This window comes from Felis catus, chromosome D4 (genome assembly GCF_018350175.1).
Source record: "Felis catus isolate Fca126 chromosome D4, F.catus_Fca126_mat1.0, whole genome shotgun sequence".
In the NCBI taxonomy this organism is placed as follows: domain Eukaryota; kingdom Metazoa; phylum Chordata; class Mammalia; order Carnivora; family Felidae; genus Felis; species Felis catus.
Genome location: NC_058380.1, coordinates 18,854,074 through 18,869,923, shown reverse-complemented (window position 1 = coordinate 18,869,923; position 15,850 = coordinate 18,854,074). Strand labels below are relative to the sequence as shown.

The following is a 15,850-nucleotide window of genomic DNA, read 5'->3' as shown; positions in this document are numbered from 1 at the left end:
CACTCTCAAAAGTAAATAAAAACATCAAACAAAACCCAAAAAACTTAAAAGCAGATCTATATGGAGCAGGCTTAGGGGCCGAGCCAGGAGACAGAATTTCTAAATTGTGGTACTAATATTACTAACTTTTAAATCTATGTATATGTATTATTTTGAGAAGATGAAAATAATTTTTAAAAGGCAAAAGCCTAGGAGACTTAGTAAAGAAAGGACTGGAGAAGAGGAAAATGGCAGAGTAGAAAACACCAAGAATCTGTCTTCCTAGCTAGATAACGCAATAGGCAAAATGTGCCTAATGTAAAGATTCTGGAACTCCAGAATCTACTGAAGGCTTGCAACTTGCAACTTGCAGAGAAGGCTTGAATGTAAACTGCACTTCATTCACATCCACTTTAGCTCTTTACCATAGCAGCAGCTCACCCGGGCCCCTATTCTCAGGCCTACTGCAGCCAGCCGTGCACACATTCCTGAAGCACCTTGCAACTCAACTTGCAGGAACCAAGGTGGGAAGAAAGGACCCATCCTCCAAATATTTGGAGATTTGTGCTCTAATGGCTGGTTGCTGCTCCTGATCACAGAGAAGGGTGGATGTGGTCACTGCACCTTTTTCAACTGTTGCAAGCCCCTCCCTCTCCAGCCAAAGTGACATCCAGGGCTTTTAAAGGACTCGCAACCTTTTTTGTTTTTGTCCCCCTTCATTGTTCTCTTCTCCCCATTTGTGAGCAAAACATTACAGACTAGGACATTCAAAACCAACTCCATATGCAGGGAAAATAAGAATGTGACCATACACGTTCAGGGAAAGGCATAGGCTTGGGCTCAGCAAAGTCCTGAGAATACCTTACATTTATACCTCAGATTGATCCTTGGACTAGGGGTAGCCTACAATAATGAAAAAGAAAAAAAAGCTCTAAAAAAAAAAAAAAAACAATGGGAATGGGGGTGAATCTCATTTCCACAGATATCACATTATTATATCCAAATATCTAGATTTTAAAAAGAATCACCAACGATACAAAGAAGCAGGAAGATATGGCCCGTTTAACAGACAAAAAAATAAGTTAACAAAAACTATTCCTGAAGAAGATACGATGACAGATCTATTTTTTTTTTTTTTTTTTAGTTTACTTATTTTGAGAGAGTGCAAGTGGGGAGGGGCAGAGAAAAGAAGGATAGAGAATCCCAAGCAGGCTCTGCACCATCAGTGTGGAGCTGGACATGGGCACTGAACTCACAAACCATGAGATCATGACCTGAGCCAAAGTCCAGAAGCAACTGAGCCACTCAGGTGCCCCACTAGACAGACTTTAAAACAACTGTCACATAGATGCTCAAAGATCTAAAGGAAGATGTGGAGAACATCAAGAAAATAATGAATGAAAAAATAGAAATATCTATAAAGAAAAAAATTAAAAAAAAATTCAGAAGCAGAAAAGTACCATAACTAAAAGGAAAAATTCATCATAGAGATTCAAAGGGAGACTGCAATAGACAAACATGAAGACAGAACAACAACAAATTATTAAATTTGAGGAACAGAAAGAAATAAATTGAAGTGAACAGAGCCTAACAGACACCCAGGGGACACCAAGTGGACCAACACATGCACTGTGGGAGTCCCAGACGGAAAAAAGACAGAGAAAGGGTCAGAGAGAATATCTGAAGACATACTGGCTGAGGGACTCCCGTGTGGCTTAGTCAGTAGAGTGTGCAACTCTTTATCTAGGGTTGTAAATTCGAGCCCCACACTGGGTGTTTAGATGACTAAAGAATGAAAAATCTCAAAAAAATAAAAACTAAAAAATGAGAAATACTAGCCGCAAACTGGCCACATTTAAAGAAAGACATGATTATATTCACCCAGGGAACTCAAAGAACTCCAAGGAAGAACTCAAAGAGACCCAAGGATACAAATTATAAGCAAACGTTCAAAGACCAAAGATAAAAAGAGAATCTTGAAAACATGAAGAGAGAAGCTGCTCATCACATGGAAGGGATCGTTAATAATTTTATCAATAGATTTTTCATCAGAAAAAAGGCAGAAAGGCAATGGACCAAACTGCTGAAAGTGCTAAGAAAAAAAAAAATCTTTCAACCAAGAATTCTATATCCAGCAAAAATGCCCTTTAAGAGTGAGGGAGAAATAAAGACATTCCAAGATAAATAAAAGCTGAGTAAGACTGTCACCAGACCTTCCCTACACAATAACCAGAGATACTGCATGAAACAACAATGATCCCAACAAAAGATAACACATCTGCAATCATCAATTATCGTTACCATAACAGTGGTTTGTAACTCCACTTTTTGCATTCTACATGATTTGAGAGACCAATGTACTTATAAAAAAAACTTCTTAGTCTAAATGCTAGTATTATGGTAACTTTGCTTTATAACTCAGCCTGTTGTTTTCTAATTATTTAAGACGCTAATCTATTCAAAATAGTTTGTTTTCGGCAACAATATATAAAGATGCAATTCTGTGACAACAGCAATTTAAAAAAGTGAGGAGGGAGATGTAAAACAGTAGAGTTTCTGTATGTTACTGAGGTTAAGCTAGTATAACTTAAAGTGTACTAACTTAAGGATGTCAAAAATGTAATTCTCAGGGTATCCGTAGAGAAAATACCTATAGAATATGCACGAGATGAATGAAATAAGAATTTAAATTTTTTTTTTTTAACATTTATTTTTGAGACAGAGAGAGACAGAGCACGAACGGGGGAGGGTCAGAGAGAGGGAGACACAGAATCCAAAACAGGCTCCAGGCTCTGAGCTGTCAGCACAGAGCCCGATGCGGGGCTCGAACTCACGGGCTGTGAGATTATGACCTGAGCCGAAGTCGGCCACTTAACCGACTGAGCCACCCAGGCGCCCCGAAATAAAAATTTAAACATTTCATTATACAAAGTCAACCAAACTCAGAGAGTAACGCAGTAAATGAGTGACAAATAAGGCACACAGAAAACAAATGGCAAAAGGACAGAAGTAAGTCTGTAAGTTATCAGTAATTATTCTAAAAGTATATGGATCTGGGGTGCCTGGGTGGCTCAGTCAGTTAAGCATCCAAGTCTTGGTTTCAGTTCAAGTCCTGACCTCATGGGTTTGTGAGTTTGAGCCCCACATCGGGCTTTGCAATGGCAGCTCAGGACATGCTTGGGATTCTTGCTCTCCCTCTCTCTCTCTCCGCCCCTCCCCTGCTCATGTACATGCTTTTTCTCTCTCAAAGATAAACAATTAAAAAAAAAATATATATATATATATATAAAATATACCAATATTAGTTCATATTTATATTTGTACATATACACACATATACGTACATATGTATGTATATATGTGGATATGGATTAAACAATCTACTCAAAAGACACAAACTGAATGGATTAAAACACAAGACCCACTGTTCTCTGGTACATCTAAGACATTTTCCATGACAGAACGCATATTAGGACACAAATTAAGTCTAACTAGATTTAAAAATACAGGTATCATGCAAAGTGCCATCTTTGACCACATCAGAATAATGTTAGAAATAAAACACAAGTTGGGGTTCCTCAGAGAGCTCAGCAGTGGCTCTCTGCTATGAGTGCAGAGCCTGCTTCAGATCCTCTGTCTCCCTCTCTCTGCTTCTCCCTAACTCACGTGCTCTTGCTCAAAAATTAGCAAACCTTTAAAAAAAATAAGAAAATGGAAGGAAAATTTAAAAATTCATGTATTTGTGGAAATTAAACAAAACACTGTTAAACCACCAATGGATCACAGAACAAGTCATAAGGGAAATTAGAAAACACTTAGATATATGAAAACAAAAACACAGCATACCAAAATTTATGGGACACAGCAAAAAAGTATTAAAATGGAAATTTATAGCTGTAAGAAAAAAACAAAAAGACCTCAGAAGAACCTAACTTTATAACTTAAACAATATGAAAATAATGGACAAACTATATCCACAGCTAACAGAAGGAAAGAAAAAATAAAGATTCAAGTAGAGATAAACTGAAGAATAGAAGAACAACTTGAAAAAAAAAAAATCAAATGAAACCAAAAGTTGGGTTTTTTGAAAAGGTCAACAAAATTGAAAAATAGCTAAATGGACCAAGATAAAAAGAGTAAGGCTCAAATTACCAAAATTACATATGAGAGTAGGTGTATTACTAAAGATTTTACAGAAACAAGGATTATACACATTATGTGAATAACTGTATCCTAACGAACTGGATTAACCAAATGAAATGGACAAATTCCTAGAACCACAATACGTACCAAGACAAAATTACAGAGATAGAAAATGTGAATAGATATATGTATTATATATACCCATATATATATATATAAAATACATATATATAATATATATGTATATATAAAATATATATATACACACACATATAAAACTAGTAAAAAGATTGAATCAGTGATCAAAACTCCCCTAACAAAAGCCGTGGAACTGATTGCTTCTTTGGTGAATTCTACCAAACACTTAAAACATCAATCCTCTTCAAACTTTTCAAAAACAAATTAAAGGGAATACTTCCAAACTCAATGTATGAGGTATTAATCTGCTACCAAAACCATACAACGATACTACAAGAAAACTACAGATCAATATTCCTAATAAATACTGATGCAAATAATGAAATGCCAACAAACAAAATTCAACAGCACATTAAAAAAATTCAAGGGGCGCCTGGGTGGCTCAGTCGGTTAAGCTTCCATCTTCGGCTAGGGCGTGATCTCACGGTCTGTGAGTTCAAGCCCCACGTGGGGCTCTGTGCTGACAGCTCAGTGCCTGGAACCTGCTTCAGATTCTGTGTCTCCCTCTCCCACTCACTCTCTCTCTCTCCAAGAAAAAAAAAAATGAATAAACATTAAAAAAAAGTGTTATAAAAAATTATATAGCATGACTCAATAGAATTTATTGCTGGAATGGAAAGATGGGTAGATATATAAGTCAACTTACCAAATAAATTTGCTAAAAATTACCAAATAAATCAAACATTTACCAAATAAAAAAATATATATGATCATCTCAATTGATGAAGAAAAACCATTTAACAAAACTCAAAATCCTTTTTTAATAACAACAATCAAAAAACTAGGACTAGAAGGAAACTACCTAACATAATAAAATTCATATACAAAAAGCCCACAGCAAACACCATACTTAATAGAAGGGCTGAAAGCTTTTCCTTGAAAATCAGAAAGACAGCAAAAATGTCCAGTTTTGTCACTTTTATTCAACATACTACTAGAAGGTCTAGCCAGAGTAATCAGGCAAGAAACAAAAGTCATCCAAATCAAAAAAATGAAGTAAAATCTCTGTTCACAGATAATATGATCTTATATGAAGAAAACTCTAAATGCCTCACAAAACAACTATTGAAACTAATTAACTCAGCAAAGTAGCAGGGTACAAAGTCAACACACACACACACACACACACACACACACACACACACACACACAAAATCAATTGCCTATCTCTAATCCCTAACAATGAAGAATCTGAGCAGGAAATTACAGAAACAATTCCTTTTACAATAGCATCAGAAAGAATAACTTAGGGATTAACATAACCAAGGAGGTGAAAGACTTGTACATTTTTAAAAAGATATTTTAAAAGACATAAATGGAAACATACCCAAGTTTATGGATTGGGAACCACTGTTAGCATGTCAATGCTGCCCAAAGCAATCTACAGATTCAAAGCAATCCCAATTATACTTTTCGCAGAAACAGAAAAATGCTCCTTAAATTCATAAGGAAACTCAAGGGACTCCCACAGAGGAAAACCAGTCTTGAAAAGGAAGAACAAAAGGTGAAAGACTTATACTCCAGATTTCAAAATTTACAACACAACTACAGTAATCCAAACAGTGTGGTACTGCCATAAAGACAGACGAATAAAACAGAATACAGCACTCAGAATAAACCCTTGCATACACGGTCAAATGATTTTTGATAAGGGACCAAGACTACTCAATCAGGAATGGACAATAGTTTTAATAAACAACGTTGGGAAAACGGGATATGAAGAGAATGAACAAGAGGATGAAGTCAGACCTTGCTTATCAAAGAACATATGAAAAAACTAATTCCAAATGGATTTAAATTTAAGACCTAAAACTATAAAACTCTTGGAGGAAAACACAGGACAAAAGCTGCATGACACTGGATTTGGTGATGATTTTGCGATGATTTCTTGCATATCACACCAAGGCACAAGCAACAAAAGATGACAAAATGGGCTTCGTGGGAATTTAAACATTTTTTGCATTAAGACACTATCAACAGAATGGTTACACAAAGAATGGGAGAAAATTTGCAAATCGTGTATTTAGTGAAAGATTAACATGGAGAATATATAAAGAACTCGTAGCACCAAACAACAACCAAAGACAACCCAACTAAAAGATGGGCAGAAGACTCAAATAGACATTTCTCCAAAGAAGATATACAAATGGCCAATAAGCACATGAAAAGACACTAATATACTAATCTTCAGGGAAATGCAAATCAAAACTACATGAGATACCACTTCATCCCCATTAGGATGCTACCATGAAGAAAAGATAAAACAAGCATTGGCAAGGATGTGAAGGAATCAAAACCTTTGGGCATTGTTGGTGAAAATGCAGAATGGTACAAGTCCCTGTTGAAAACAGTATGGTGATTCCTCAAAAAGTCAAAAATACAGTACAATTACCTATGATCCAGCAACTGCACTTGTGTGTATATACCCGAAAGAATTGAAAACAATGTCTCAAAGGAATACTTGTGCTCCCATGTTCAGAGCAGCTTTATTCACGACAGCTAAAGCACAGAAACGACCCAAGTGTCCGTAGATGGGTGAATGGGCAAGGCAAGTGTGGTATATACAAAAAATGGAATACTATTTAGCAATATTTAGCCTTAAAAGGGAAATTGTGACAAGGGCTACAACATGGACAGATCTTGAAGACATGATGCTAAGTGAAATAAGCCAGTTAGAAAAAGACACGTTGTATAATTCCACTTACATGAAGTACTCAGAGTAGCCAAAATTTCAGAGACAAGAAAGTACAGTTGTGGTCGCCAGGGGTGCTAACTGAGGGGCGTGGAATGGGTGGATTGTCATTTAATGGCTATAAAGTTTCAATTTTACAAGAAAAGAGATATGAAATGGATGGTACTAAGAGTTGTACAACATTCTAAATGTATTTAATACCAGCGAACTGTACACTTAAAAATGGTTAAGATGGTAAACTTTGTTACATGTGTGCTATAATAAAAAAAATATTTGAATAAAAAAAGACTGGGGACAGAGATAAACAACTACACAGGGTATGAAAATATAATTACAAGAAGTGTCACCAGAATTTGCATTAAATCTCCTTTAACGTTTTTACCTCTTTGTCAAAAGGTAAAATGTTTCCTAGTGGGTTTTATTTTTTATCAAAAAAAAAAAAATGAGTAACTAAATAAATGCAAGGCAAGGATAGTGGTGTAAGTATACATACATTTTTAAGATGCTTGGCTATTAAACAAAAGAGGAACAGAAGACAAATGATAACCAGGTTAGGAAGATCATTTTGTGTTTGAAGATAAGACCAGGTACAATGTATTTATAGGCTAAGGAGAAAGTTTTACTAGAGAGAACAGAATACAAAAAATACAAAAGTCACCACCACACAAGTGGAAAGGAATTCGATTTCTGCAAGACAGCTCTTCCAATGAGAAAAGAAAGGGTTGAAATAATGAACTACTTGGTTTAGGCTGAATAGGAAAGGATATGAAGCCAGAGGGTAACCAAAAAGATTTGGGAAAACATAATTATATCAAACAACTAAGTATCTCCAAAAGATTAAGAACTGATATAAGGGAAATTAAAAAAAAAAAAAAAAAAAAAAAAAAAAAGGCTAGAAAACTAGGGTGCCTGGGTGGCTTAGTCAGTTAAGCATCTGACTTCAGCTTAGGTCATGATCTTGCAGTTCATGAGTTCAAGCCCTGCATCAGGTTCTGTGCTGACAGCACACAGACTGTTTTGGGTGCTCTGTCTTTCCCCCTCTTTGATTCTCTCTCCCCCTCTCTGACTCTCTCAAAAATAAACATTTTACAAAATAAAAATTTGTGGGCACCTGGCTGGCTTAGTCAGTTAAGCACTGGACTTTGGTTGAGGTCATGATCTCACAGTTTTTGAGTTCGAGCCCCACGTAGGACTCTGTGCTGACAGCTCAGAGCCCAGAACCTGCTTCAGATTCTGTGTTTCCCTCTTGCTCTGCCCCTTTCCCGCTCTCTCCCTCTGTCTCTCTCTCTCTCTCTCTAAAATAAGTAAACATTAAAAAAATGTTTTAATAACAATTTTAAAAATTAAAAAGCTACAAAACTAAAAAAATATACTTGATGAAATTAATTATTATAGCTAAAAACTAACCTTACCCTTATAAGCTATGTGTATTATTTGTCAAACAGTAAGTTTCTGTAAGTAAAATTTTTATAATCATCATAAAAATAGACAAACCACATTAAAATTCCCCATGTAATAAGATTATCTCATATTTTTTAAATAATTTCAATGCCTCCAGAGAAAAATAATATTCCCATGTGATAAATATTTAGGTCTTCTCTCCTTTTCTTATTACCATTCCTATTTACTGTTTCCTTTACCTTGATCAGCTACTTTTTGTTTTGCTTCTTCTATTCGCTTAAGTTCATATTGCTTTGCCTCCAAGAGTTGTTTTTCTTCTTTTACAGGATCGTATTTTATTCCTACAGGAAGCACAGAAAAGAATATTTAATTATCTTAAGTTTAAGTATACTCATTCCAAAACATACCCTTGAAAAATAATCACTAATACAAAGTCTGCAAAAGTCTAGAGTAAAAACCAATATAATTTGAATTCCCAAATGCTAATTCAAACATAAAAATATCTCAAAATATTTACCAAAAGTATTTTGAATATCATTATGAGAGATAAAGATTTTTCCATCCACAAATAAAAGTGCTTGAAGTTATAATGTTTAAAATTTGACTTACGAGAAGAAGGCACTATGAGTAAATAAATGTCTTCCAGGACAGCTTCAACTGGTTGAGTATACAGGTTTTTCCATGGAATTGTAAGATTAAGATTACCTATGTGAATTTTTTTTAAAAAGGACAAAAAATATTATTCATTCAACCTGCATTTGCTGCCAGTCTATTTTCTGTCAGGCATTAGAAGAAATGGCAAGACAACAAGCCGAGTCACTTCACAGAAAGCTATTTTACAACCCAAAACAACACGCCTTTGTTGTGACGATCTGAAATTATGTGTATTAGTACTGCTGGAAAATCTAAATGCTATTCTAAAAATTTACAAGTTTCTATTTATGGCAAGCTGCATCAAACGTAACAACACTCTTCTGCCATTAACCAACAATCCTTGATTATCAGAACTCTGATTTCCCCAATTCTTACTCCAAATCACTATAAGTATTCATAGTACACTGTCAAAAGGTGGATTATAAAACTGAAGATGTATTTTTCATATATATAGATGATATATATACAATATGTATCATTATCACCCTAAGTGTATGTGTGCACAGATTTCTATGATAATAATCAAAGACTGTGAACAAGATTAGAAAATTATTCAAACTATTCAAACATTCAAAATGTTTTACTATAATCCAATAGCAAAATGTCCTTAAAGCATTAGGGATATTAAACTAAAAAATATGATGCAAGGTATTCATTATACTGATTCTAGTCTTGTGTATTTAAAAAGTTTCCCTAATTGTCTTAAAATACTTTAAATATTTTAGAAAGCAGGAGTCTATTGATTTAGAAATAGTTGCCATGATTGGGAAGGGAAAAATTAATAACACGATGGCTGCATTAACTGGTAACTGGAGAAGGGGAAAAAAACCTACATAGATTTATCTCATTACATAAGGCCAAAATTCCATGTTTAAAAAAAAAAACAAAAACCCAAACTAGGACACCTGGGTGGCTCAGTCAGTTAAGGATCCGACTCTTGATTTCGGCTCAGGTCATGATCTCTCACAGATTTTGAGCTGGAGTCCCCCCTCCAGCTCCACAATGACCTCGTGGAGGCTACTCATGATTCCCTCTCTCCCTGTCTCTCTGCTCCTCCCCTGCTTGCTCACTCTCTCTCTCAAAAAATAAACTTTAAACATAAATGAATAAATAAAATGAAACATTTAAATAAAACTCAAACTGAGAAAAAGATTTCATATTACAACATCAATCCAGAGAAAAAGAAATAAACTGATTTCTAAAACAGGGATGACTTCCTAAGTTTTAAATCAGAGAAGACTGGGTCACCCAGGTAACTAAGCCGGTTGAGTGTCCCACTTCAGCTTAGGTCATGATCTCACAGTTCCTGAGTTCAAGCCCCACAGCGGGCTTGGTGCAGTCAGTGCAGAGCCCGCTACAGATCCTCTGTCCCCCTCTCTGTCCGCCCCTCTCCCACTCACATTCTCTCAAAACTGAATAAACATTAAAAAAAAAAAAAATCAGAGGAGACAGTGACCATTTCAAATTTGTGTACCATCCAAAATATAACCAGAATGAAATAAACCCATTAGAAAAAATAATTCTGACAAATCTGATACAATGTATAAATGTATCAGACTGCTCACACACATGTATCACATATATTAATAATCCAAAAAAGGAAATAAAAGAACAGAGAACAGTGACAAAATAGCATTAATAATCAAAGAAATAGACACAAAGTTAATAATGTAGCACTTTCACCATTAAATCTTAAAAAAAACCTTTTCCTCTCATTACCAGAAATTCTCATTTCTAAAAGTACAGATATCTAGAAAATTTGTAATACACAAAAATATAAAACAAAGACAATTCCAAAAATCTTCCACATAAATACAACTGTTTTCAAAATATCCATATATTTATATTTACTATATATGTAATTCCACATGCTAAATGCAGCAAACGCTGAAGGATCAATAAGATTAATAACACCCAGTAATAGCAAGGGGAACATACGTTCCTTTAAAACTGATTATAATGCCGTACACTCATTTGGAAATGGGTACTTCCTTCACTCAACAAACTGTGTCCCTACTATATGCCAGGTATCGTACCAAGTGGTGAGAATAAACACGAAGAAACTTATTGTCTAGTAGAAAAAAATAAAATAATAATATTAGAGAATGACAGCTGTTAGGACACAGGTATGCAAACAACCTCAGAAACTAAGTTTCTGACTCATTCCGAGTCACATTGCCTGGATAATCCAGACCCTACTCCTTACACCAGACATCCATGACTGGAAGACAGCAATAACTAGTCAGAAACCTAAGAAACAGAGACAGTTATGCTATTGGATTTAACACACTGGCTCTCCACTCATTTTTAACACCTAGTAAATGTATAATTTCATAGTTTTTAAACAAGGGATACATGGACCACACAGTATCTTTAAGTTACAGTACTAAGCTCTATCCAGATGAAAACACATGATTTTCAATTAGTGCTCAGAAACATTAACAATATCACATTAAAGAGATACGAAGCATATCATTCTTACTGCAAGTCCAGCAAGGACATTCAAATAATAAGCACAGCTTACCTATATGACCAACTTTAACTTTAAATGGTACATCCAGTTGACTCTACAAAACATATATATACATATAAAATATTAGTATATATACAGGCCAACAAAACAGAAGACTATTTTTTTCTTCCCACAATTACTTAAAGGGATTCAGTTAACTTGCACCTTCTCTTTACCATCAACACTTATTTAAATTTGTAAATACTTAATTGTCATATTACTCTCAACTCCTTAACATTCAGGGAGACTGATAATTTTTAAATAAATAGGGAGAAAGTTCTGCAGTAATACAGAAGACCTAAGTTACCCTTACCAAAATCATACTGCTTTTATATTGTCTGAGGGGAAAATTAAGTGGGAAATTTTATCATCAGTTTGTCCTTACAGGGAGGTTAAAACTCCACTTTGCAAAAAACCTCAAAAGAATTTCTCCCCATCCAATGGGGAAAAGGACAACCTTTTCAATAAGTGGTGCTGAGAACACTGGACATCCACACCAAAGAGTGAAGCCCTTACCTCATAACCATATATAAAAATTAATTCAAAATGGACATAAGACCTAAACACAAGAACTAAAACTACAAAACCCTTAGAAGAAAACATGTGGTAAAATCTTCTTGACATTACATTTGGCAGTGATTTCTTGAACAGCACACCAAAGACACAAACAACGAAAGAAAAAAAAAAAAGATGGATTAAATTTCACCAAGATTAAAAACTTTAGTGCATCAAAGGACACTATCAACAGAGGCATAAGGCAACACAAAGAATGGGGGTCAATTTTGCAAATCATGTATCTGATAAGGGAAAATATCAAGAATACATAAAGAAATGCAATTCAAACAAGCAAACAAAAACTTGACTAAAAAATCAGCAACTATTTTCAACAGACATATCCAAAGAACATATACAAATGGCCAATAAGCACATGAAAAAATGCTCAGCCTCACTAGTCATGAGGGAAATGCTAAGAGAAACCAAAATGAGATTCCACTTTATGTCTATTAGGAGGGGTATAATCAGAAAACCAAAAACAGTGCCTAGCTGGCTCAGCTGGTAGAGCATGTGACTCTGATCTTGGGGTCGGGAGCTCCAGCCCCACCTCGAGGAGTAGACTGTACTTAAGGTAAAATGAAAAAAAAGAAAGATTTAAAAAGATAAGTAAATGTTAGCAAGGATGTGGAGAAAGTGGACACTATATGCATTGGTAGTAGGAATACAAGATGGCTCAACTAGTGTGGAAAATGGAGTGGCCGTTCTTAAAAACATTAAACATAAAATTACCATAAAATCCAGCAATTCCACTGGTAGGCATTTACCCACAGGGATTGAAAAGAGGGAACTGAACAGACACGTGTATGCCAGTGTTACAGCAGCATTATTCACAAGAGCCAAAAGGCAGAAACAACTCAAGTGTCTATCAAGACATCAATGGATAAACAAAACGTGGCATAAAGATACACTGGAATATTACTCAGCCACAAAATGAAATAATGTCCTGATAAAAACAACAGACAAACCTTAGAGGAATGAGCTAAGTGAAATGTGTCAAACACGGTATGACAAACATGGCAGGATTTCACTCACGAGGTACAACAAGCAAATTCATAGAAGCAGAAAGTAGATTAAAGGTTAGCAAGGTCTACAAAGAGGAGGAATAGGGCATTACTTCTTAATTGTTATAGGATTCCCTTTGACCCAATGAAAAAGTTACAGAAAAAAGATAGCGCTTAATGACTGTATAGCATCATGAATGTAATTAATACCACTGAATTCTATAGTAAAAAAAAAAAATCGTTACCATGGTATTAAAACTTGAAGACAACTGGAAAGATAAATTAACCATTTAAAATAAAATCATATAGAAAGAAAAAAATTGGAAGCATTTTTAAATGGGGAAAATTATACTCTGTGCTTTTAAAGGAGATTAAAAGTCTACTTTGTAAAATACACATTTTGCAAAAATTCTCTTTTAAAAATTTTCACAAGCTTGAATAATTTAAAATGACGAAGTAAATCAAAAAGTCTATATACAGTTAAATGCAGACATTACAAATTTTTTATACTCAAAACCTACCAGAGCATTTTCTTTAATTTCAAGATTCTTCAAGGCCACAGCTCCTAAAAAAACATTTAAGGAGTAAAATTAAAATATTAAAGTATTTTTCATTTTAAAAAGACATACTTTGGGGGGTTCCTAGATGGCTCAGTTAAGCATCCGACTCTTGGTTTCAGCTCAGGTCATGATTTCACAGTTCCTGAGTCTGAGCCCCTCCATCAGGCTGTGCGCTGACAGTGTGGAGCCCACTTGGATTCTCTGTCTCCCTCTCTCTCTCTCTCTCTCTCTCTCTCTCTGCACCTCCCCTGCTTGTGTGCGCTCTCTCAAAATAAATTATTTTTAAACATTAAAAAATTAAAAAAAATAAAAGGCATACTCAGGGCACTCAGGTGGCTCAGTCAGTTGAACATCCAACTGCCATTCAGATCATAATCTCACAGTTAGTGAGTTCAAGCCCCACATCAGGCTCACTGCTGTCAGCTCAGAGCCCACTTTGGATCCTCCGTCCCCCACTCTCTGCGCCTCCCCCACTCATGCTCTTTCCTCTCAAAAATGAATAAACATTTAAAAATAAATAAATAGGCATACTTCATTCTTTAAATTCCTAAAAACAGGGGTGCCTGGGTGGCTCAGTCGGTTAAGTGTCCGACTTCGGCTCAGGTCATGATCTCACGGTTCGTAAGTTTGAGCCCCACATTGGGCTCTGTGCTGACAGCTCAGAGCTTGGAGCCTGCTTCGCATTCTGTGTCTCCCTCTCTCTCTGCCCCTCCCCCACTCATGCTCGCTCTCTCTCTCTCTCTCTCTCTCTCTCAAAAATAAATAAACGTTAAAAAAAAATTTTAATTCCTAAAAACATACAATCTTCCAAAAGTAAATCAGAAGTAAATAGAAAATTTGGACAAAGTGATTACTAGTAAGGAAATTGAATCAGTAATCACATAACTCCCAAAAAGCAAAAGTCTATGGCTTATGGCTTCAAAGGTGAATTCTACTAAACATCTCAAGAGTTAATACTATTCTTCTCCAACTATTCCAAAAATTTACAAAGAAAGGAAAACTTCCAAATTCATTCTACCAGGCCAGCAATACCCTGATACCAAAAACAAAGACACTACAAAAAAAGAAAACCACAAGCCAATATTACTGATGAACACAGATACAGAAATCCTCAACAGAATATCAGCAAACTAAATCCAATGATACATTTTAAAAAATCACTGACCCCATCGCTTCTCGGCCTTTTGGCTAAGATCAAGTGTAGTATCTGTTCTTATCAGTTTAAAAAATCACTGACCACAATTGAGCACGAGTTATTCCACTGATGCAAGAGTGGTTTAATATTTACAAATCAATCAGTGTGGTACCTCACATTAACAAAAGAGATAAAAGCCCAAGGATCACCTCAGTAAATGTAGAAAAAATTGTGTTGGCAAAGTCCAATATCCATCAACAATGAAAGATTTAGAGGGAATATACCTCAACATAATAATGGCCATATATCAAAAACTTACAAGCTAACTAACATCATACTCAACTAGCAAAAAACTAAGAGCTTTTCCTCTAAAACCAGGAACAAAACAAGGATCTCCACTCCTTTATTCAACATAGTACTGGAAGTCTTACTACTCAAGACAAGAAAAAGAAATAAAAGGCATTCACATTAGCAAGGAAGAAGTAAAACTTTCACTACTTGCAGAGGACATGATACCGTATATAGAAAACCCTAAAGACTGGGGCGCCTGGGTGGCTCAGTCGGTTGAGCATCCGACTTCAGCTCAGGTCATGATCTCACAGTCGGTGAGTTCAAGCCCCACGTCAGACTCTGTGCTGACAGCTCAGAGCCTGAAGCCTGCTTCAGATTCTGTGTCTCCCTCTCTCTGACCCTCCCCAACTTGTGCTCTGTCTCAAAAATGAATAAAAACATTTAAAAAAATTAAAAAAAAAAAGAAAACCCTAAAGACTAACAAAAAAAAAAAAAACTGTTAGAACTGATAAGTGAATTCAGTAAAGTTGCAGGATACAAAATTAATACACAGAAATCTGCATTTCTATACAGTATACAGTAATAACGAAGTAGCAGAAAGAAAAATTAACAATTCCATTTACAATCACCAAAAATAATAAAGTACATAAGAATACACCCAACCAAAAGGATGAAAGACCGATACTCTGAAAACTATAAAACCCTGATGAAAGAAAGAAAACACCAACA

The 15,850-nt window shown here is 35.3% G+C and overlaps 1 protein-coding gene and 1 pseudogene across 6 annotated transcripts in view; one reads left to right on the top strand and one right to left on the bottom strand.

Annotated features, from left to right (window-relative positions):
* The window catches only part of VPS13A (vacuolar protein sorting 13 homolog A), a 253,881-nt gene that overhangs the window by 226,944 nt on the left and 11,087 nt on the right, over positions 1–15,850 (bottom strand). For all 6 annotated transcript variants that reach the window (XM_023243364.2, XM_045043176.1, XM_023243365.2 and 3 more), the window contains exons 2-5: positions 13,657–13,700; positions 11,592–11,634; positions 9,023–9,118; positions 8,653–8,754 (exon numbers count right to left, since the gene is read on the bottom strand). In XM_023243364.2, coding sequence (XP_023099132.2) covers positions 8,653–8,754; positions 9,023–9,118; positions 11,592–11,634; positions 13,657–13,700 — 285 coding nt within the window. The remainder of the gene's footprint in view (positions 1–8,652; positions 8,755–9,022; positions 9,119–11,591; positions 11,635–13,656; positions 13,701–15,850) is intronic.
* LOC111557677 lies at positions 14,864–15,007 on the top strand (annotated as a pseudogene).